At 34.1% G+C, this 19981-nt stretch overlaps 2 protein-coding genes across 10 annotated transcripts in view; one reads left to right on the top strand and one right to left on the bottom strand.

The window, feature by feature from the left end:
* Window positions 1-19981, top strand: part of LOC124955424 (lachesin-like) — a 135781-nt gene that overhangs the window by 102500 nt on the left and 13300 nt on the right. For 7 of the 8 annotated variants that reach the window (XM_047509860.1, XM_047509853.1, XM_047509857.1 and 4 more), the window contains one exon: window positions 13239-13342. In XM_047509860.1, the coding sequence (XP_047365816.1) occupies window positions 13239-13342 (104 nt within the window). Of the gene's footprint in view, window positions 1-5790; window positions 5814-13238; window positions 13343-19981 lie in introns of those variants that run through there. The other variant, XM_047509858.1, reaches the window with a different exon arrangement.
* LOC124955422 (4-coumarate--CoA ligase 1-like) overlaps window positions 1-19981 on the bottom strand; it is a 136907-nt gene that overhangs the window by 114044 nt on the left and 2882 nt on the right. The window contains exon 1 of one of the 2 annotated variants that reach the window (XM_047509850.1): window positions 17417-17509. The exons of the other annotated variant lie outside the window; for it this stretch is intronic. The gene's annotated coding sequence lies outside the window, so the exon portion shown is untranslated. Of the gene's footprint in view, window positions 1-17416; window positions 17510-19981 lie in introns of those variants that run through there. 2 annotated transcript variants of the gene reach the window in all.

The raw sequence follows: 19981 nt of genomic DNA, 5'->3' as shown, positions 1-19981 counted from the left end.
AATGGAAATTTTTATCAAGAACATGCATCGACTCCATTTCAACATTCTATGTGCATACGTATATATGCGTAGATAAGCGTGTACATATATATGTGTGCTTATGCGCTTACATATGTGTCTGTGTGTGTATGTGTATGTGTATAATAGCTTGAACGCATAAGCGTTCACGTCTCGTTGTTTGCTCGATATTTTTACTAGGTTCCTCTCGATCTTGTCAGCTGAAATAGTCTACGGTTAAAAAGGATATTCGTCTATTTCGAACGTCAATTTGGAGAAGAAGATAGAATAAACAGTAATTTCTTACAATCTACGTGCTCCTTAATGATCCTACTTGATCCTTCGAAAGTTTTCGTTGTATTCATTAGAAACAAAATCCTCGAATTTTCTATGGAATTTGTTACGCAAGATAAGTATCTATTTGTAAGTTAGAAGTTAGGTAAGTAAGTAACTGAAAGTATGCTTATATAAGAGGATCAAAGCAGAAACGTTGCTATTTTGATAGAAAATATGTGAAAACAAGATGCATACAGAAAGCTTCAACGATCGGCACATTGTTCTATTTTCTCATTTTCTCAGACGGACATCTTCTCTCTCTCTCTCTCTCTCTCTCTCTCTCTCTCTCTCTCTCTCTCTCTCTTTACACATGACTTACATTCTCCAATAAAAAGGGTCATATACGGGGTGAGAAGCCATTTTAGAAAATCCAAATTGATCGCATGGCAACAAATTCTCTCCCGTACTATTTTTCTCATCTCGTTCACTATCCTATGTCTGTCTGTGTGTTTGTATATGTGTTTGTGTATGTGTATGCAAGCAGATAAAAAATTGTTTAAAAGTTATCTAACAAATAAAAAAGCGATACTCAGTTCAATTGAAAGCATCTCTCTTCTTTCAACCTGTTTTTTTAATTTCTGACATATGAAAATATATCTATGTTCAACAACCCCATAAACAAAGAAATATTTCAAGGAACGTGGAGATGAGAATAAGCGAGAGTGGGGATTATATAGAAAGAAAAGGAATTGTTTATATTTTTCCCTTATGAGAAGTCCAGAGATATCTTTCAAGGGGGGAAAAAAATTATGTATATAAAAGTAGTGCGAGTTCGTGTTTGCGTCGGCATATATAAAAAGGGGAAATATGATTTCCTTTTCTTTTTTTTTTCTTTTTTTTTCTTTTTTCTTTATTTTTTTATTTTTTCCTAGAGAAAGAGAAAACGCGTAAGAAGTACTACCAGGATTACTTTTCCCCTTTATTATATTCCTTTCAAAGAAGCTATTATAATTTCTTTCCTTTTATTTCTTTGTTTCGTTTAGTAACAAAATATTAGTAAACAAGAGAGAGTAAGAAAAAGAGAGAGAGAGAGAGAGAGAGAAAGGGAGATAGAGTAACGATTGAAAGAATGCAAAAATAAAAAAGGATAGTGTTGATAATTAAATTATTTATTGATGAATCGAAGTCAAAGTTTTTCGATCGTGATAATAAAACGAGACAACGTGACGTCAGTAGTAAAATGTAAACCTTAATGAACGCGGCACGATGAAGTAGATTATGAAAGTAATTGAAGTAAAGCGGCTACGAGATCATTCTCAAGCTAGAAAGGTCTCTCCGATATTAAGGACGACTTCTCGGAGCTAGAAAGATCACAATGGTTAAGAAAATTATAAGGGATGGGATCTAGGATAAGACGAGCTCGTAAAATAGTACGAAGGGACGAAAAAGTGTCGTCTCTTTAAATTTTACGTTCCCACGAATGTTAATTCTTCATTCTAACAAATAAAATCTGCGATATAATGAATCGAGCTATCCATATACTTTTTTTTATGTGTGTCTTTTTCTTTTTTGCTTTTTTATTTTCTTTTCTGCATTCCAATTAACGTCAGATCGATGTGATTAGATGTATATATATATATATATATATATAAAAAAAAAAGAAGATTATTAACGATTTAATGGTCAATTAATTTATTCGCTATTCAATGAGTAAAAGTAAAAAAAAAAAAATAAAGAGATAAGGTACTTGTCGTATGGATATTATCGATAAATAAATAATATTACAACTTTCGTTCCTTTTTGTTTTTTTTTTCTTTTCTTCTTTCACGATGGAATCAGAATTAATTCGAGCAGAAAAAAGATAGAAGTATACGGGAAAAGGAATAATTCTACTTCATGTGATACAAAGAATGGCACATTATGAACGATCTTTCGTGATTCCTTAGCAAAGTATACCCCCTTGAAAAATGGTGGAAGGGGGGAAAGCAAGGAGGAAGAGAGTAAAACAAAAAAAAAAAAAATGACGAAAAAAGAAAAAAAAAAAGAAAAAAGATTATAAAGAATGGTTTCTATACGAAAGAGAAGAGGTCGTTAATTAAATTCTTCGTGAAGAGAGAGAGAGATGGAAAACTATGGACACGTATTCGTGTCTCTGGCTAACTTACAATCTTATTATCAAAGAGAACGAATTTTCGTGAGGGTTCTCTTTGAGAGAAAAAAGTTTAAGAAAGAAGAGAGAGAGAGAGAGAGAGAGAGAGAGAGTATAAGAAAGCAAGAAATTATGGAGGAAGTGCATACGTGCTTTGCTTTTACAATATTTGTATAAAATAAACAACGAGAAAAGAAGCGTAATCGAACAGAACAAAAAATTTGACCGAAATAAATTTCATTTTATAGTATATATATATAGTGGTACAGCCCCAAGAGAGAAAATACCTTTGAGATTTGATTTACGATGTCGACTTTCTTTATACTGCATAAATATCGAATCAATGACTATAAAATAATTAATATTGCAAATCTCAATTACATTCGAATATAGAATATATATATATATATATATATATATATATATATATATGTGTATTATCCATTAACATAGTTCATAATTAAACATAGTACAAATAGGGAAAATTAACTTTGCCAAAGTGAAAAAATAAATTGATTGAGAATAACGCTCTTCTACCTTTACATGTTTTATATATATATATATATATATATATACGAGTAAATTTAATTGCTAAGTATCAAACGAAAGCTTTACACGATATATAAACCCGTAACGTGTGTACCGTTACGGAAAGAGTTAGATTGAAGAAGAAAGATAGAGAGGTAAGGAGAGAGAAAGAGAATGAGACGGATGGATATAAAGAGTGAAAAGGATCGAGCGAACCATCGAAAGTAACAATCACACCAGGCTACAAAAGCAAGTCTCTGTTATAGCGGAGAAACGAAACGAAACGAAACGAACGAAACGAAACGAAACGAAACGAAACGAATGAAACGAAATGAAACAAACGGAATCGACAAGCGGGAGAGAACCGAATCGGCCGACTACGAGAGGAGAAAAAGAATGAGAAAGAGAGAGAAACAGAAAGAAAGGTAGGGAGGAGGAGAGAACCAAAAGAGAAGGAGAAAGAGTAAAAGGCACGGGGTTAAATGAAACGCGAATTTCAAGCTTGAAAGATGGAGACCGTGGCTGGATAGGAAAGGGGTGGGTTCCCTATAAAGGAAGAACGTAACTTATTAGATTTCTATGGCGAGCGTGTATCCTCGCGAACGTGTTTACTTTACCCTCGATAGATATTATCGAAGCGGAGGTAGAGTCCAGAATTATTAAGCGAACTCGAAGCTAGAGGGTGCGGCTTTTCAATAATATATATATATATATATATATATATATATATATATATATATATATTTACACATACTCATATATACTCGTTTTCTCTATTACTCCATCCTCTCACGCCCTTTTCTCCTTCTTTCTCTCTTTCTTTCCCTCTTGTAATACGAGTCTCGACGTTTTTTCATGATACTTTATGTTCCCTAACTCATTTTGTGTCTCAGTATATTACTCGTCTTCTTATCACGTTTAAGTACGTATAGTTTGACTTATCTGTTATCATATAATATCACTTTATGTATACATACATACATATGTATGTATACATGTAATATATCTATCTGAAAAATATAACATATATTCCTCATAAATATTCATTCCTTTTTTTTTTATCTTCTCTATTCTAATTGAATTTTTGTTGAATATTTTATATATATATATATATATATATATATATATCAAGAGAGAAAGAGAATGAGAGAGAGAGAGAGAGAGAGAGAGAGAGAGAGAGAGAGAGAGAGAGAGAGAGAGAGAGTTCAGTTATTCTATAAAATTAATAATTTGATTTGAACTGTAAAGCAAACATTATTTATAAATTAGATGGCATATGAAATATCTAGATATTACATGGAATGTTATCGTTGTTATTTCACAAAATGCATAGGTAGTATATCTAAAGAAATAATTATAATTGTATACGGTAGAGAGTTGAGAGTTAATTGACTTCATAAACGGTCATTCTATAAAATAACTTTTCTGGTATTTTGACAGTAACGTTTGTACGTATTACATTTAAGTTCTAATTTATTCAGATTAAAATGTGGTAATACACGAGGAGACACGATACAATATGAAATAATCCTTTTTATTCACTTAACCCTGTCTCTCTTTCTTTGGTCATGTTTCGACCGATCGAATAACTCCGATCCGTCCTGTCAAAAGCAGGTAACAACATACGCGAGTATACGTCGGTATCGTCGAGGGAGGCTGAACAAGGTGGCCTCGAGACTATTCCTCTCCAGCCTCCTGCCATCGTCGTATGGACCAGTCAAGCGAATGTTCTTTCGTTTCTCTCGATTTCATAAAATTTATCGAATGGCACTGCGTCCGTTCTTTCAACTACTCAACAACGAATAAACGAATGAACGAACAAACGATAAATCGTTTTAAAAACTTAACCTTTCGATATCGGATACAGATTTAGTTTTTTTTCTTTCTTTTTTTTTTTTTTTTTTTTTTTTGCATATTTTTTCTTTTTTCCTTTTCCTTCATTTTAGATAAGCAATGATCTGTAAATTCGATTCCTCGTTAATATATTTTCTCTTGAATATCGTCGTTCTTTTTTTTTCGATCATACGTACACAATATCTCAATACATCAATATCGATAATCGTAACATTGAATTCTTGTATAATTCAATATTGAAAAAGAATTGTGTAATGATCGAAAAAAAGTATTTAAGAAAAAAAGATATACGTGAACACTCTAATAATTTATGTACAATCGATTAATAATGGTATAAGAATCACATATTTCGTATTATATCGATCAAAATTATGGTCGTATTTCGACAATAAAAATAATTGATCGATTTAATAAATATTTCATATCGTATACGTCAGAAAGGATTATCCCTAGATCTATTTGAAGATTGTTATAACTAAGGGAAGCTGTTAAAGAAGAAAGGATCATACGATTATATCATTTAAAATTCGTAGAACTCCTTCGTGAAACGGATTACGAGGGTTGCCAAGCTGTATTGAATATAAATAATTTAAAACTCTCTTAATGGATAATTTGAAAGGGATAAAATAACGTCGTTGTTCTTGGCTCGTCTCTTATCGAATCGATGTTAGAGACCGATTTTTGTTGAGGAGAGAGTGATAAAAAAATAAAAAAAATAAAAAAAAAAAAAAAAAAGGAGAAAGAAAAAAGAAAAGAAAAAGAAAACAGTAAATAGCCATTTGTGAAAGGGACAAATTTATTTACTTTCCGTAGTGTCGGACAGGTGAAACAAAATGCACACCGGCTATACACTTTCTTTCTCTTCTTCAGTGTCAGAGTTTCGTTTCCTTCTTTCTTTTTTTTTTTTTTTTTTGTTCTTTTCCTTTTACTTAGAGCTTAATGAGAAACCCTTCGAGAGAAGGACGACAAGAAATATTGTGGAAATTCGATCGACAAATTGGAACGAACGGTACGTAAAATTTATCGAATAACGTATATCTATATTTTCCTACGGACCCGACTGATGTTATACGATTTATCTTTAAGATAAAAGAAAAAAAAAAAAAAAAGAAAAATATTACGAATAGAAATCGTACTTCGTTTATTTCAAACTTCTCATCGCGATAAACTCTATCTTTACGAACGATATTTTACCTATTTTTTTTCTTTTTTAAAAAATCTAATTGTTAAAGTTATATCGGTGATACTTTCGAGAATCCAGTACCGACGTGCATTGAATTATTTTCTTATGCAAGTTCTCAAGTGCAATTTAGTAACCGTTGAATCTCGAGTCATTTTCAATATCATTCGAAGCCGGGAATTCTTGAAAGTCTTGAAAATATCACAAAAGACTCGATAGCTTTAACGAATTTAAAAAAGTTTTTCTCATAGAACTTCGTCTTTCTTCGAATAAACTCGTTCTTTGATACTTCCTTCATAACGAATAACTCGATGATAGTCATTTCTCTTTCTTTTTTCATTTCTTTTTTTCTTTTATATTAAAAAAAAATCTTTACCGTGATATCAGATCGTACCGATTAAAAAGACAATAATTTATGATCAATGAACGTTGATCATTCATTTCTAATACTATATTAAGGGGAAAAAAGTTGGAAATAATCACGTTATCGTTAAACCTTAATTTCTTATTGTATTAGGTATTATAAACAATGCGTCAGAATGTATGTTAGAAAAATTCAAGCCACGTAAGATACACAACCCTCTCCTCCCCCATATACACACATATATACGAACATGAACGCACTATCTCTCTCTCTCTCTCTCTCTCTCTCTCTCTCTCTCTCCCTCTCTCTCTCTTCTATCCGAAACACGGGAGCATTATCTTTTCATCCGCAGGCGTAAACACCGCAATTACATCTGCGAGCGTGTCGCTGCGGCATATGCCGTGGCATGAATTATGTCGCGCAGACAAACGGTTTACCACGGCGAAACGATAATCGTCGTTCCGCGTGCGCTCGCGCCTCTAACAACGCGCGAAAATTTCGTCGGATACGTCGGAAAATTCCAACTGGACCACTAGATATGGTTAAAGAGCGACCACTGTTATAGAACTCGCGTTTTGGTTCGCGTTATATCGTATTCAATTTTGTTTCGTTTTATTTCGTTCCATTGTACTGCTATCTCATTCGATTCGATTCTCGCAAAAATTAAATTGTCTTTTGATATTTGATCGATATCGTGGAATATGACTTTTGTAATAGAAAATGTTTCACAACATTTGACATGACATAAAACGAAAATGAAACGATATTCTAAATCGATTAATAATTAACTCCTTTCAAACTTCCGTATGATTTTTTTTTTTTCTTCTACATTTATCGATAATAACGTCAAATCATTATATATTTATACAAACATATTATTGCGATATATACATATATAAAACTTCTTCGATGTATTTAGATATAAATAGATAATTATATTGTTGTATAGTTTATTATATGCTGTCATTTGATCGTAAAATAAACTCTCGTAAAATAATATATCGATTCGTCTTCACTTGAAAAGTAAGTTTACGAGAAAGTAATTACTATGTCTACGAGAGAAACTTAACTTCATCTATGAAATATATAGTGCTTCAAACTTTGAGGAGTATACGAGGAGATAGGTATAGGTAGTCAAATAGAGGTCGGAATTTTCTTATTCTTCGAAGAAGTTTGCCAGCGTAATTTCGAATGAGTTAGAAGAGATCGTAGAAAGTGCATATATCGTGCGTAAACTTTTTACCAACCATTTCCCGACTCGAGATAGGTACCTCTACGTATGATTCGGAAATTCGTATGAATTCCAAGCGCCGACTATTTCGAAAAGTTTGCTTGCTCAAAAGAAGTTTTCGCGCGTAGAGGAGGTTTCTATCGAGTCGGCTCTCGAATTGATGTCTCCTTCTTATCGCGTACTTGAAACTTCGATCGTAAGTAGCATCGAATTAATCGACTTTACGGGATACATCAATTGGTCTAATTCCATTTGAGACACATAATATTTTCTTAGTATCATTTTTCATATTATTTCGTTATCCTCTCTCTCTCTCTCTCTCTCTCTCTCTCTTTTTGTTTGTTCGTTTGTTCGTTTCGCTTTAAAATATTTTTTTCTCATCTCTTTTTAGAAACCATGAACTTAAAGTCACATATAACTTGTTACATGAACAATTAAGCCTATAATAGTACTAATATTATGATATTTCGTATTAACTATATATGTACATATGTTGGAGAGAACGATTATCTAAGATCGGCTTAACAAAGTTGACTTTGCGTTTTAAAGCTATAACGCATAGGTTAGTTTGCCTTTCTAAAAGAGCTTTCTTCTTGACAACGACATCTAATAATATTAACAAACGAAAGAAGAAATGTACCCTCTACTTTTTTGACTCGAGCAAAAAACTTTTCTTGGTCTCTTTCTCTCTCTCTCTCTATTTCTTTGAGTCTATTCTCTTTACCATCTTTATTTTTCTTTCATTTTTTTATACCGAGACCTTTTACCTCACTACGCTAGAAAACACTTTTTACTTTTCCTTTTTATTAGTTTCATTCTAAAGAACATACACGCACGCACACAAGGAAAAAAGATTTCCAAGGATATCACGTTTATCCGCCGAATCGATATTAACGTTCAAACGAAAAAAAAAAAAAAAGGAAAAGAAAAAAATTTATTTGATGCATTTAATTGAAGACCTTATTAAAATAGCACGATATATCGTATTTGCAAGATCGATTTCCATTTTCTTTAATTTCTCATCTCATGGTCTCAACGATAAGTGAGACTAACCTATTTCAGAATCGTAATCGTAATTGCGATTGTTTCCAGTCCGTGAAACGTTTCACGGACTTTGGATAATTACCCGCCATTGAATTCGCTTTTGTAACGATAATAATGATAATAATCGGACACATATTTCGAAGTAAGTGCTAACACTATGTGATGCTTCGGGATAGACACTAACTACGTACATACGTGTAATGTGTATATGTGTATATATACGTACTTACGTAAGTATTTGAAATTACGATAACAGCATCGCGTCATTTTGTAGTACGAAATGAACAAAAAAAGAAAAGAAAAAAGAAAAGAGGAAAAAGATAAAAGAACAAAAGAGGAAAAAAAAAGAAAGGAAAAAATGAAACAAGAAGAAGACTCGTAAAGAACAACGTAAACGGATTACTTTGTGCGAGCCATCGCTCAACTTTCACAATTGCAAGATACCATCATCTCGAGACACATCCTTAAACAATAATAACGTAAGTAATAATTCATTTGCACTCGAGGCGACCATCTTAAACTTTTTTAAAGATTAAAAAAAAAGAAAAAAAAAAAGAGAAAGAAAGAAAGAAAGAGAGAAAGAGAGATGTTGGAAGGAAATAAAATATTTATCCATGGTTTACGTTTCTTCCCTCATTTCTATTTTTTTTTTCTCTTTTTTTTCTTTTGTTTCTTCTCTTCGTTCATCCCCTTTCCATCATTCCCCCATTCCCGTATTCTGTCCCTTTCCCTTTCCCAAGTTCTTATTCATTTTCAAGCGAGAGCCCTTCCGGACTCGTAGTCTGACAGCAATCCATCCATTGGTGTCGTGGACGGCGATTAAAGTGTTAAATTAACTGTCTCTACATTTCAAAAGGAGACAGTTATTACTCGCCGCAAGGTGACGTGGTTTACGTAATTACCGTCTACCACTTGTCCGATTGTTTTACCCTTTCCAATTTCTCTCTCCCTTATTCTCTTTCTCTTACTCTCTTTACCATCATCAGAAGAGATATTTCTAATATCAAAGATTTGCATCTCTCTTTCTCTCTTTTTCTTTATCTCTCCCTGAGTTTTCCTCATTGTTCTTTCGGAAATTACAATGTTGGGAAGGAAGGAAGAAATGCCGGAAGCACTCGAATGACAAAATTTCTGCCCACGTAATATCATTTAAAACATTTTCTAGATCATTTAAAACGCCACTCAGGATATATATATATATATATGTATGTTATGAATTATCTTTCGTAGATATTACAAATTTGGTGTATTCCCTCTTAAAAATTTTGACTTGACGTTTAATATGATTACTATTATAAATAAGACAATTAAGATATATATATATATATATATATATATATAATCAATACGTTTCATTGTTAAATATTATTTGTTACACGTAGAGATGATTTAATTTAAAAATAAATATTTGTAATGTGTAATACGATAATCAAATAGAAAACTTTCCAAGCAAATATCATCTTTCTCATTCGTCGACGTTGAAAAGTTGACTTGATCGAAAGCCAGGATCCACTTGAACACACAGGCCGATTCTTCCCTTTTCGATAGAACAAAAAGAGCAACGGCATAAACCTCGGCGATAGCGAGAGACGGGATCCGAATCTCACCGAAAACCGGGAACGTATAAAAATCGTCGGGAGTCAGGGTAGACTCCAAGAAGATTCATAGATCGTGCGATAAAACGCTTTCACGTGCTCGACGAGAACGAAGACGAGAGGAAGACGAAAATGGAGAAGGAGAAGGAGGTAAAGGGGAGGAAAAGAAGAAGAAGAAGATGAGGGAGGAGAGGGAAGAAGAGAAAGAAGAAGATGCGAAAGAGGACGAGTTACGGTGCGGTAGTCTCGTTGCTACTCTACCACTCCTTATCGCCACTGCGTTCAATGCATAAAGCATAAAGTTCGTATCTCATGCATACATTCATACAGACATAGAAAAGCGCAGACAAAAAGAGAGAGAGAGAGAGAGAGAGAGAGAGAGAGAGAGAGAAATAAAGAAAAGGAAATGAAGGAAGGATGATGGTTAAGGTAGAAAGGTCATAACTTACTTTTTGCCAAGATTTACCCCCACTTCTCAAATATTTCCACTCCTCTAGTCCAGGATCTCCAAAAGACACGAGCGTAAACCTTAGCCTCTACGTTGTGATCTTACGTGTGCGACTTTACGTTGTATACATACGTACATATATATATAGTACGTATATATATATATATATACTCACGTAGGTAGTAGTATCTCTAAAATCAGCGAAGGGTGACCAAGACACGTATCGGACGGGTATCCGTGGCTTTTGATACGCTACTCCTAGCTCAATTCGAAACCTACCTTCATCCCCTTCGTCGCTTCGTACTACCAAACCCTCCATTCTCCGTCTACTACGACCGCGAACCGCTCAAAATTCCATTTTCCCCATAGGGATACATCCGGCGGGCTCATTGAAAAATAGCCCACTTACCGTGCTTCACGGCCTCTTTTTACCATAAATCAATCGCGTCTCCTCGACTCTCTCTCTCTCTCTCTCTTTCTCTTTTCCTCTCCATCTTCTCACACGCGATCTATCGGTTCTCGTTCGCCGCCATTCCTTATTCTTATTCCTCTTCGTCTCCCGCGTGCCTTCGATTTCATCTTTGCGAGCTTTTTCTATCGTTGCTTTTCAGTTTCCATTTTTCTCTTCGCTCTCCATCATCTCTTTCTGTCCCTCTCTCTTCCTTTCCTATCTCCAATCTTCGAAAGAAGCAAAATCGAATCGACTTCACTGATAGCTACCGTTCTAGGAAAAGAAGTTCGATCTTTCTGATTTTCACGTACCTACTTTCGCAATGATTCTTTTAAAAATTTGAAGCTCTATCGCGTGGGATAATAATTTATAGTAAAATGGGAGAAATGCGACGAATGCTCTCGTCCTCGTGCGTCGTTAATACTTAATTGCATTTTATGCTTCATTGTTCATGCCCGAGCGTTCGTTAAAGCCACGTAGAAGAGGCAAAGGAAGGAGGAAGAAAGGGATAGATAGTTGTGGTATTGGTGGTGGAGGAAGAGGAAAAAGACGGCGAAGACGATGACGACAACGACGACGACGACGACGACGACGACGACGACGACGATGCTGTGCGATTTCCAACGGCGTCGAAATAACGAGCTACCGGCTGCACACCAAGGGACTCCTTTAATCGGTGATAGGATAACTATGAGTGTCATTAATTACTCCGGACGTGGATTCCCTCCGTTTCCTTCCCTCTTACCTTTCTTCATTCCTCTCTCCCTCTCCCTCTCATATTCTTATTCTTATTCGTGCGAGAGCTTTTTAGAGCTTTAGAAGCTCCGAGATACGAATAACTCAGCATTCGAAAACCCTTCTTTTTTAAAAACTTTCCACTAGCCACTAAGTCCACTGGGTGTTCTTAATAATTCAAAGCGAATCGCTTATCACGGCTAAACTTTCTCGGTTAATTCGACTTCATGCAATTTTTTATCTCCGTTAACCGAACGAACGATTTCTTTTCGAAGGATCGCGTTCTCGCAAATTTTTAATAAGTAGAAAAACGATAAAATTTGTCGAAAGCAAAAGCAAAATCGTTGTTAACGATGAACGATCAAAGCCATCGTATTCGTGGCATCGTAATCCGTCAGATGAATTTAAGCTGTATGGAAGAAGCGCTTTAAACTCTTCGTCGCCTCTCGTAATCTCATTGAAAACTGTTTGAACAGGACCGAGCGATCGGTAGCGCCATTGTAGTCGGCTAGAATTCAATGTCTAGGGGTTGGTTTCATTGCTCGATTAATTTCGCGAGTAGTAGCGTCGAATTGATCGAATTAAAAAGAATTCGCGATGAAAAACTTTCGATTAAGTTAAACTTTCGCAAGCATTTAACTTCACGAACTGTACGGAAGGATGCAGCCGGTTGTGAAAAAAAAAAAAAAATAAACAAGGCTACAGGATGCAAAAGTGGGAAAAAGAGAGAGAGAGAGAGAGATGTAATTACGTTCGATTATAGTAGCGTTCTTTCGAGAAGAGATATAATTAATTTCTTTCATGAAATAAACGTTACAAAACTAATTTCAATTTATCATAGATAGATATACATGTATCATCAAACGTTTCCTTTTCCTCTTTTCCTCTAGCCACATTTATAGATCTCATAACATCTAAAATCACGAAATTACGAATCGGAAACTCTCCTAGCGTCATACGAAAGTAACGAAGAACGTTACTCCCTCCTCTCTTACACACTAATTCTAATGGATGACTAAAGTTTCGTGTTCGTAGCGAATGCAATGAGGTACCCTATTTGCCTTCAACGTGACAATGGGAGTATGCGAGATAAGTATGGTTAAATGATTTTCTCAAAGATCCTCTGACTCTAAGATGATTTTATGATCGATAACATACTTAAGATAAATTGTAACGATCTTACAAATAGTAATAATAATAATAATAATAATAATAATAATAATAATAATAAACAAGATAACAAGTTTTATTTTTCTCCATGACGAATGACCATATCCGTCTGACAAATTCGAAATGAAATCCCATAGTAATAACACAAGCGTGAGCATTGTTGTATACATTTACCAAGATCTTTTCTAAAGTAGAAAGAATTTCTCTTTCTTACAGATAATCGACCAGCTGTCCCGAAGATTCATCAACAAACTGGTGCATTCTCATGGCAGCACGGAAACTCGCAGCCCTCTTCGCCGCGGTTCTACAACTTTGCTTATGTGAGTTTCTCTTTTCCTTTATCCTTTTATTCTACATTCGAAATTCGTTCGTAAATTTTCCAATACTTTAGAAATCTTATCTAAATGTCATTGAAAAACTCTTCGAAAAGTTAAAAAAAAAAAAAATCAATTTTACACAGCTGACTTTGAAAATAAGAAATGCCTTTGTCTTTAGACGGAATAGATGTATAGGAAAAAAAAAGGAAAAAAAATAGAAATAAAAGAAAATAGATAAAGAAAGTGAAAGAAAAATAGTAGGAGTGCTGGGAAGAAAAAAAAGAAGAGAGGACTTGAGGGAGAGAGAGAGAGAGAGATAGATAGATAGATAGAGAGAGAGAGAGAGAGAGAGAAAGAAAGCCGCAAATTGAAAGTTCACGTTCGCATTGCGCCACCTTCCGGCACATGACTTTCATGAGAACGCTGCAGATGCGACCACTGAAGCTTTCTTTCTGTCGTTTCTCTCGTAAACGATTTTCCCAGTTTTCTAAAGATAGACCAGAAGACGAGACAATCAACTATCCAAAAGATAGAGATAGAAATAAGAAAAAAAAAAAATAAAGAACTTGAAATATAATCGCGTGAAACAAATAACAATATATTCATTTACACGAGTTTTCTATTTTAAATCCTAATACTTCATCACTTTATAATGATTATAATAAATAAATAAGATCTCTAACGATATAATTTAAAATTACAATTCACCTTCGACTTCGATCAACAAACCAAAATCCTCCGATAAATCTTAGGAAATCCGGAATCACACATTTCCCTAATCCCCGATTAGGAACTAGGTAAAATCTTAAATACGAAGGAAAACGATCCGAAGAAGATTTAAAGAGCCGTCGAGAGAAAGAAGAATGATTGGATTGAGAACATCGTCGAATGTTGAGTAATCCTGAGTACACAGAGACTAAAAAGAGAAAAAAAAATATTGGAAGAGTGATGAAAAAAGAGAGAAAGAGAGTGAGTGAGTAAGTGAATGAATGAGAGAGAGAGAGAGAGAGAGAGAGAGAGAGAGAGAGAGAGATAAAATAGAAAAAGTAATAGACTTATATAAAAAGAGTAGGTATGTGAGTGAATCTATTTAGTGAACATAGTAGTAGACGCGTTGCGGTATCGTTTCTTTTGCAATGGACTTCTATGCAACGAACGATACATTGTCGTGGTCGATGCAGAGAAAACGAAAGAGAGAAAGAGATAGAAATGGAAAGAGTGAGGGACAAAGAGAGAGAGAGAGAGAGAGAGGGAGAACGAGGCCGAAGGAAAGGACTAGTAAAGATGGAAGAGGAAAAGAGAAGGAGGAGTTTGCAGAATCCACTTAAATCCACGGTGATTTACTCGGGCACACGGCCTCCAACTTGGTGGATAGTTCAAGTCCCACCCTTTTTCCCAAGCTCCTGCACCAACTAAAAGTGAGCGAGCGAGCTTTTTAGACCGATAGGGAAGCGTTAAAAAGCTATCCGACGCGGATATCGAGCTAATCGACTTTTAATTCGTTCAAGGTATACATCGATACATCGAACGACCTATTTAGAAAATATTCATATAAGTCTATCCTCTTCATTCTTCTTTTAATCGTCAAGAAAAACGAGTTTCTTCTCTTAAATTAAGAAAAAGAAATATATTTGGATGGATCCGAGCTTACAAATCGATATTTTTGCAAGTTAGCTTTTTTTTTCTAGTAATATTATTTAAACAATTTGTAATCGTTTAATTTATAACGTAATAAAGTATACAAGATGATGTATACAAGACAGTAATTATTTATGTATAAAATATTTTTTTTATGAAATTGTTTATAAAATTATTATTTGTTATTTTATAACATTTTAAATGTTATATATACTGTTTAACAAGGCGACGTAACATGTTATCAAATCGATATAAAAGATTTTATCCCAAAGTCAAAGATTAAAAAGTTATTTTATTTAACAATAAATAGTGACGCACCCTGTATATAAATTTTTAAATTGTCTTTCATATCATCGAAGATGAAATAAATAAATCTTTGATTTAGCCTTCATTAAAAATTTTTTTCATTCGAGCAAAAAATTGTTTATAACAATTGTTTATAAACAATTGTTTATTATTTATTAACCGATAGGATGATAAAATAAACAAAAAAATTACATTGAAAATAGTTTTTGTTTCAAGTCTCTACGACCCTTAGTTCCGAAGATATACCCACTTAAAGGAAAAAGATTTACTTTGACACACTGACCTACATATAATTTTCCAAATATGGGCATAGGCCTAGTGACCTACATAAATTCCAAGAATTTACGTCGCGTACAATTTTTTTACTATTACTACTACGTAGTACTACGTACGCGAAATATGAATGAAAATATTTGGATGGTGATATCTTCGCAACGGAAAGTCGTAGAGACATGAAACAAAGACCATTTTAAAGGGAAAATTATCCTCTATCCGTTTAAATATACAAATACTATCGTTATAATAGAACCAATTTTCCAAATTTTTTTTCTCGTACATGAACAAGCCAAAAGTTCCTACGTGATTTCGAGAATCAATTATATTCATTTCTAACACATTGTAGGCTAATTTTTTTTTATCAAGTTTTAAAATAGTTCGTTTGTATAATGTAATTTATAATTTATTTAACAGATTGTAAAATTATAAGCGGTACTACTTGACATTTATTAGCAAAGAAATTTTTTTATTTTCAAAAGAAAGAAAATCCCAAGAAAAAGAATTACCATTTCGATGCATTTCTCTCTCTCTCTTTTTTTCTCTGTCTCTACCTTTCTCTCTGTCATTCTTTTTCCGAAGAAAATGAGAGGAACTTGTACGCAGCCGATCGGTTGCATAAAGATTTCCATCTGACTTAGGGAGAAAGAGAAAAGAGAGATCCTTGATAGCTTACAAATTTTTCAGCTTCGTAGATGGAATCCTTCAGGATAGTAGGTAATAAGAGAGAGAGAGAGAGAGAGAAAGAGTGCAAAAAAGAGAGATTCATCGAAAGGTCGAAACCCAACTAGGAGCTGCGGTTTTCCTATCGGCGATCGACGATCGAGTAGCTCCACACATCGAGTAGTCACATCGCTTTTCCTATAAAATTTACGATTCTCTAGGAGAAGTAGTCCTTTTCTATGATGGCGGTTCGAGGATATCTCGATGACCGAGGAATACGATTCTCAAAGATTTTGTGAGAACTACTATATATATATATATATATTTATAGGTATACATACGTACTCGCGTGTATATATATAAGTAGATATATCTATACGTATACATAGCGGCTCGTTTTTTATTTTCACCGAAAAATTTACCATCCCGTGATAACAAGAGAAATAGGAAAAGAAAAAGAGAGTGAGAGAGAGAATATGGTAGACAAGAAGAACGTCGTCGTCAAGCATCGCTCGTCTCTTCGAATTCCATTTTCAATATCTTCACGACAGATGGTCGATCGTTTCGCAGGGTTGCTCGCGTTCCTTCGATCGACGTCGCTCAAGTGATCGTCACTTCGCGACGTTATCGTCGGTGCTTCTGATTTCCTCTTCAACTCTCTCTTTCTCTCCTCTCCTTCGCCATTTACTGGTGCATCCATTTTCAAAGCAACGATGCTGCTCGCGTCTCTTTTCTCGGTGCAATAAAAGCAAGAGAGATGTATATGTATCATGTCTCTGTCTCTCTATCTCTATTTCTCCATCTCTCTCTTTCTCTCACCCTATTTCTTTTTATATCCTTTTCTCTTCTCCCATATATACGATATTCTTCACTATTCTTTTTGATTTTGCTTTCGAAGTTAAAGTAAAAAGATTTTGATGTTTATTATCAAACATTTACTACACAAACGTATTCCAAAGTAATCGAAATACTTTCTCGACATTAATTTCATTCGATAATGTATCCCCCTTAAAAAAAGAAAAGAGATACTACTGAGAATATATTAAATAAGAAAATCACCTAAGTTTCATTTACAATCTACATTAACTCAACCGATTACACCGACTTCACGAGAATTTTATTACACGTAAAACAGGATAATCGTTTAATTTTCATCCCACTCTAATTATTCGTTTCACGTAGTCGCGGCGAACTTACTTTCCTCGACCGGCAACAAACAATTATTACTCCTTCGTACTTGTGTTTCTTATCACTCTCTTTCTCCCTCCTTCTCTGTCTTGATTTTCTCACGAATATAGTCTATTCTGTTTCTTCTCTTTTATGCTTGGTAGCTATGAGAAAACAGCTGTAACAGAAAAGAGAGCAAGACAGTAGAGTGGAAGAAAAGGCGAGGGTGAAGGAGGGTGAAAAGGGACGTGCAATTCCGCGAGGCATACTTTTGCAGTTGAAGCGAATGCTGGAAATAATCGCGACAATCCTCCACTTCAAGGAGAGGCAATAACGATGCCTCGTAGAATCCTACTCGTAAGAGTGTTCGTAGTTTGTTTCTCAGAGATTCCGTTCGTCGCGAATAAGGGAAATGAAGGAAGGGACCGGCCAATGAAAAGGGTGCTTGAGGGATGAACAAAAAAGTGAAGTAAGGAGAAGAAAGAAAGAAGAAAAAAAAGAAAGAAAGAAAGAAAGAAAGAAGAAAGATAAGGAACGAAAGCCGTGGAATTTCGTGGTACGTTTTTAAAACTCGAATCGCTCGTTCCGTCGTTCTTTTCTACATGGAATTCGACGAATCTTAGAGAATGACACGAGGAAATAATGGAAAAAAAAGAGAGAGAGAGAGAAAAAGAGATAGAAAAAATAATATATAAAGAAAAATATAAAGAATCCATGAAACAATAGATATAAATGTAATTAAAAGAAAGAAAGAGAGTGCGAAAGAGAAAACAACTTTCAAATTAAAATCTACTCGTTTATACAAAAAGCTGCTATTTACTGAATCAGTATTTTAAATAAATGGTCAATATTTGTACTGATACTTAATTATTTATACTGATATTATATTATATATACAAAATATTCATGTATATCGAACATTTTACAAAATATTTCCTATTAATTAATAAAAATACTGATCGTATAAATAAAAGTGTATAAAAAAAAGAAGTGATCCTGTTTCAATAAATAAAATCGATTTTTATATCGTTGAAAACAACAAATACATTTTACAAATTTGGAAAAAGAATACATTGTTTTATTGATATGAGTATATACACAGTTGATTTAATTAAATGGAAAAAAAAAAAGAAAAGAAAAAAAATCAATTGTTCGAAAATCAAGCGAAATTATTCTCTGGAAAACTACATTTCAAAATAAAATCCATGTTTTATCGATCTTATCAATGATACAATCTCAATGATGGCGACCTATAGGATATTTTTTTTTTTTTTTTATTATTATTTTTTCTTCTTTTAAATGCCACACGCACGACTGATTGCTAAAGGAAGAAAGAATAAAAGGAATGAAGGGAGATTCAAGATGGATTCACGGATGTAAGCTGCTCACGGAAAACGATTTTAATACAAGCATCGTACCCTTAAATAAGGTCTCCTTGCGTGTGAACCAATCCCAGTTCTTTATCTCCCTTTCTCTCTCTCTCTCTCTCTCTCCCTTTTTCTCTCTCTTTCTTGTCAATATTCGTCGCGGGAAAATTCGAATCGCTTTTCTTGTAGATCGAGAACGCCTCGGAAAAATAACAATCGAAATACGGTACTCGATAGGGAAAGGAAAGACGTATACACACGTACAAGTAAATCCACACACACACACACAGAAAGAGAGAGAGAGAGAGAGAGAGAGAGAGAGAGAGAGAGAGAGAAAGAAAGAGAGAGGCAAATACGTATACACATCTTGTATGTCTCACCGAGAGTGTGTTACGAAAACAGAATAGCATTTGAATCGCAACTTCTTACGAACGGATTATGCTAACGAGACAATCCCCGCTTGGTATAGTCACTTATAGCATAAACCGCCATAATTTCTTTTATTTTTCTTCATTCGAAATTGAGATTCTTTTTCCTCGTAGACACTCGGAGATCTCGAAGTTTCCTCGACGAGAAAACGATGCTATACGGAATTTCAGTTGTTTCTGGTACGAAAGAAAAGTATAAAAAAAAAAAAAAGAAAAAAAAAAAAAAACAGGATAAAAGATTCATTGGCTTTAAATCATAGATTATTTCTTATTTAGAAAAATACTTTCCCGATATCCATATATTATAATCAATCATATAATTTATTATAATATTTTAAATGAAGGATTATATTTAACTGGATATAGAGAACATACGACGACGAGAGTTATCTATGTTAGCACTTTCTACATGTTGTGTTACATTGAACTAAGCCATGTAAAGCTAAGCATTCTTGCGACTGAGCTCCTTCATATAATGATAATGACTATAAAATTAATCGCAAACTAGCAGGAATATTCTCAACGTATTATGAACATAATCCTTTTGAAATGAACGTGTGCTTCATATCTATTATAATACATACTGATTTCGTATCGACAGATACACGTAGTAAAATCACTCACAGTGTCGATGAGAAGGAGAGATGAAGAGAGAGAGAGAGAGAGAGAGAGAGAGAGATCGAAATAGGGTAGTCCGCATCTCAACTCTAACTTCTATCTACCGTCGGATTCTCCGTTTAAGCCAAAATCAATAGGCGCGTGCTCCGATCTGATAAGTATACTGAAGAGAAATCCCTCTC

The sequence above is a fragment of the Vespa velutina genome, chromosome 18 (genome assembly GCF_912470025.1).
Source record: "Vespa velutina chromosome 18, iVesVel2.1, whole genome shotgun sequence".
Lineage (NCBI taxonomy): Eukaryota > Metazoa > Arthropoda > Insecta > Hymenoptera > Vespidae > Vespa > Vespa velutina.
The sequence above is the reverse complement of the archived record's forward strand: the minus strand, read 5'-3'. Positions and strand labels throughout refer to the sequence as shown.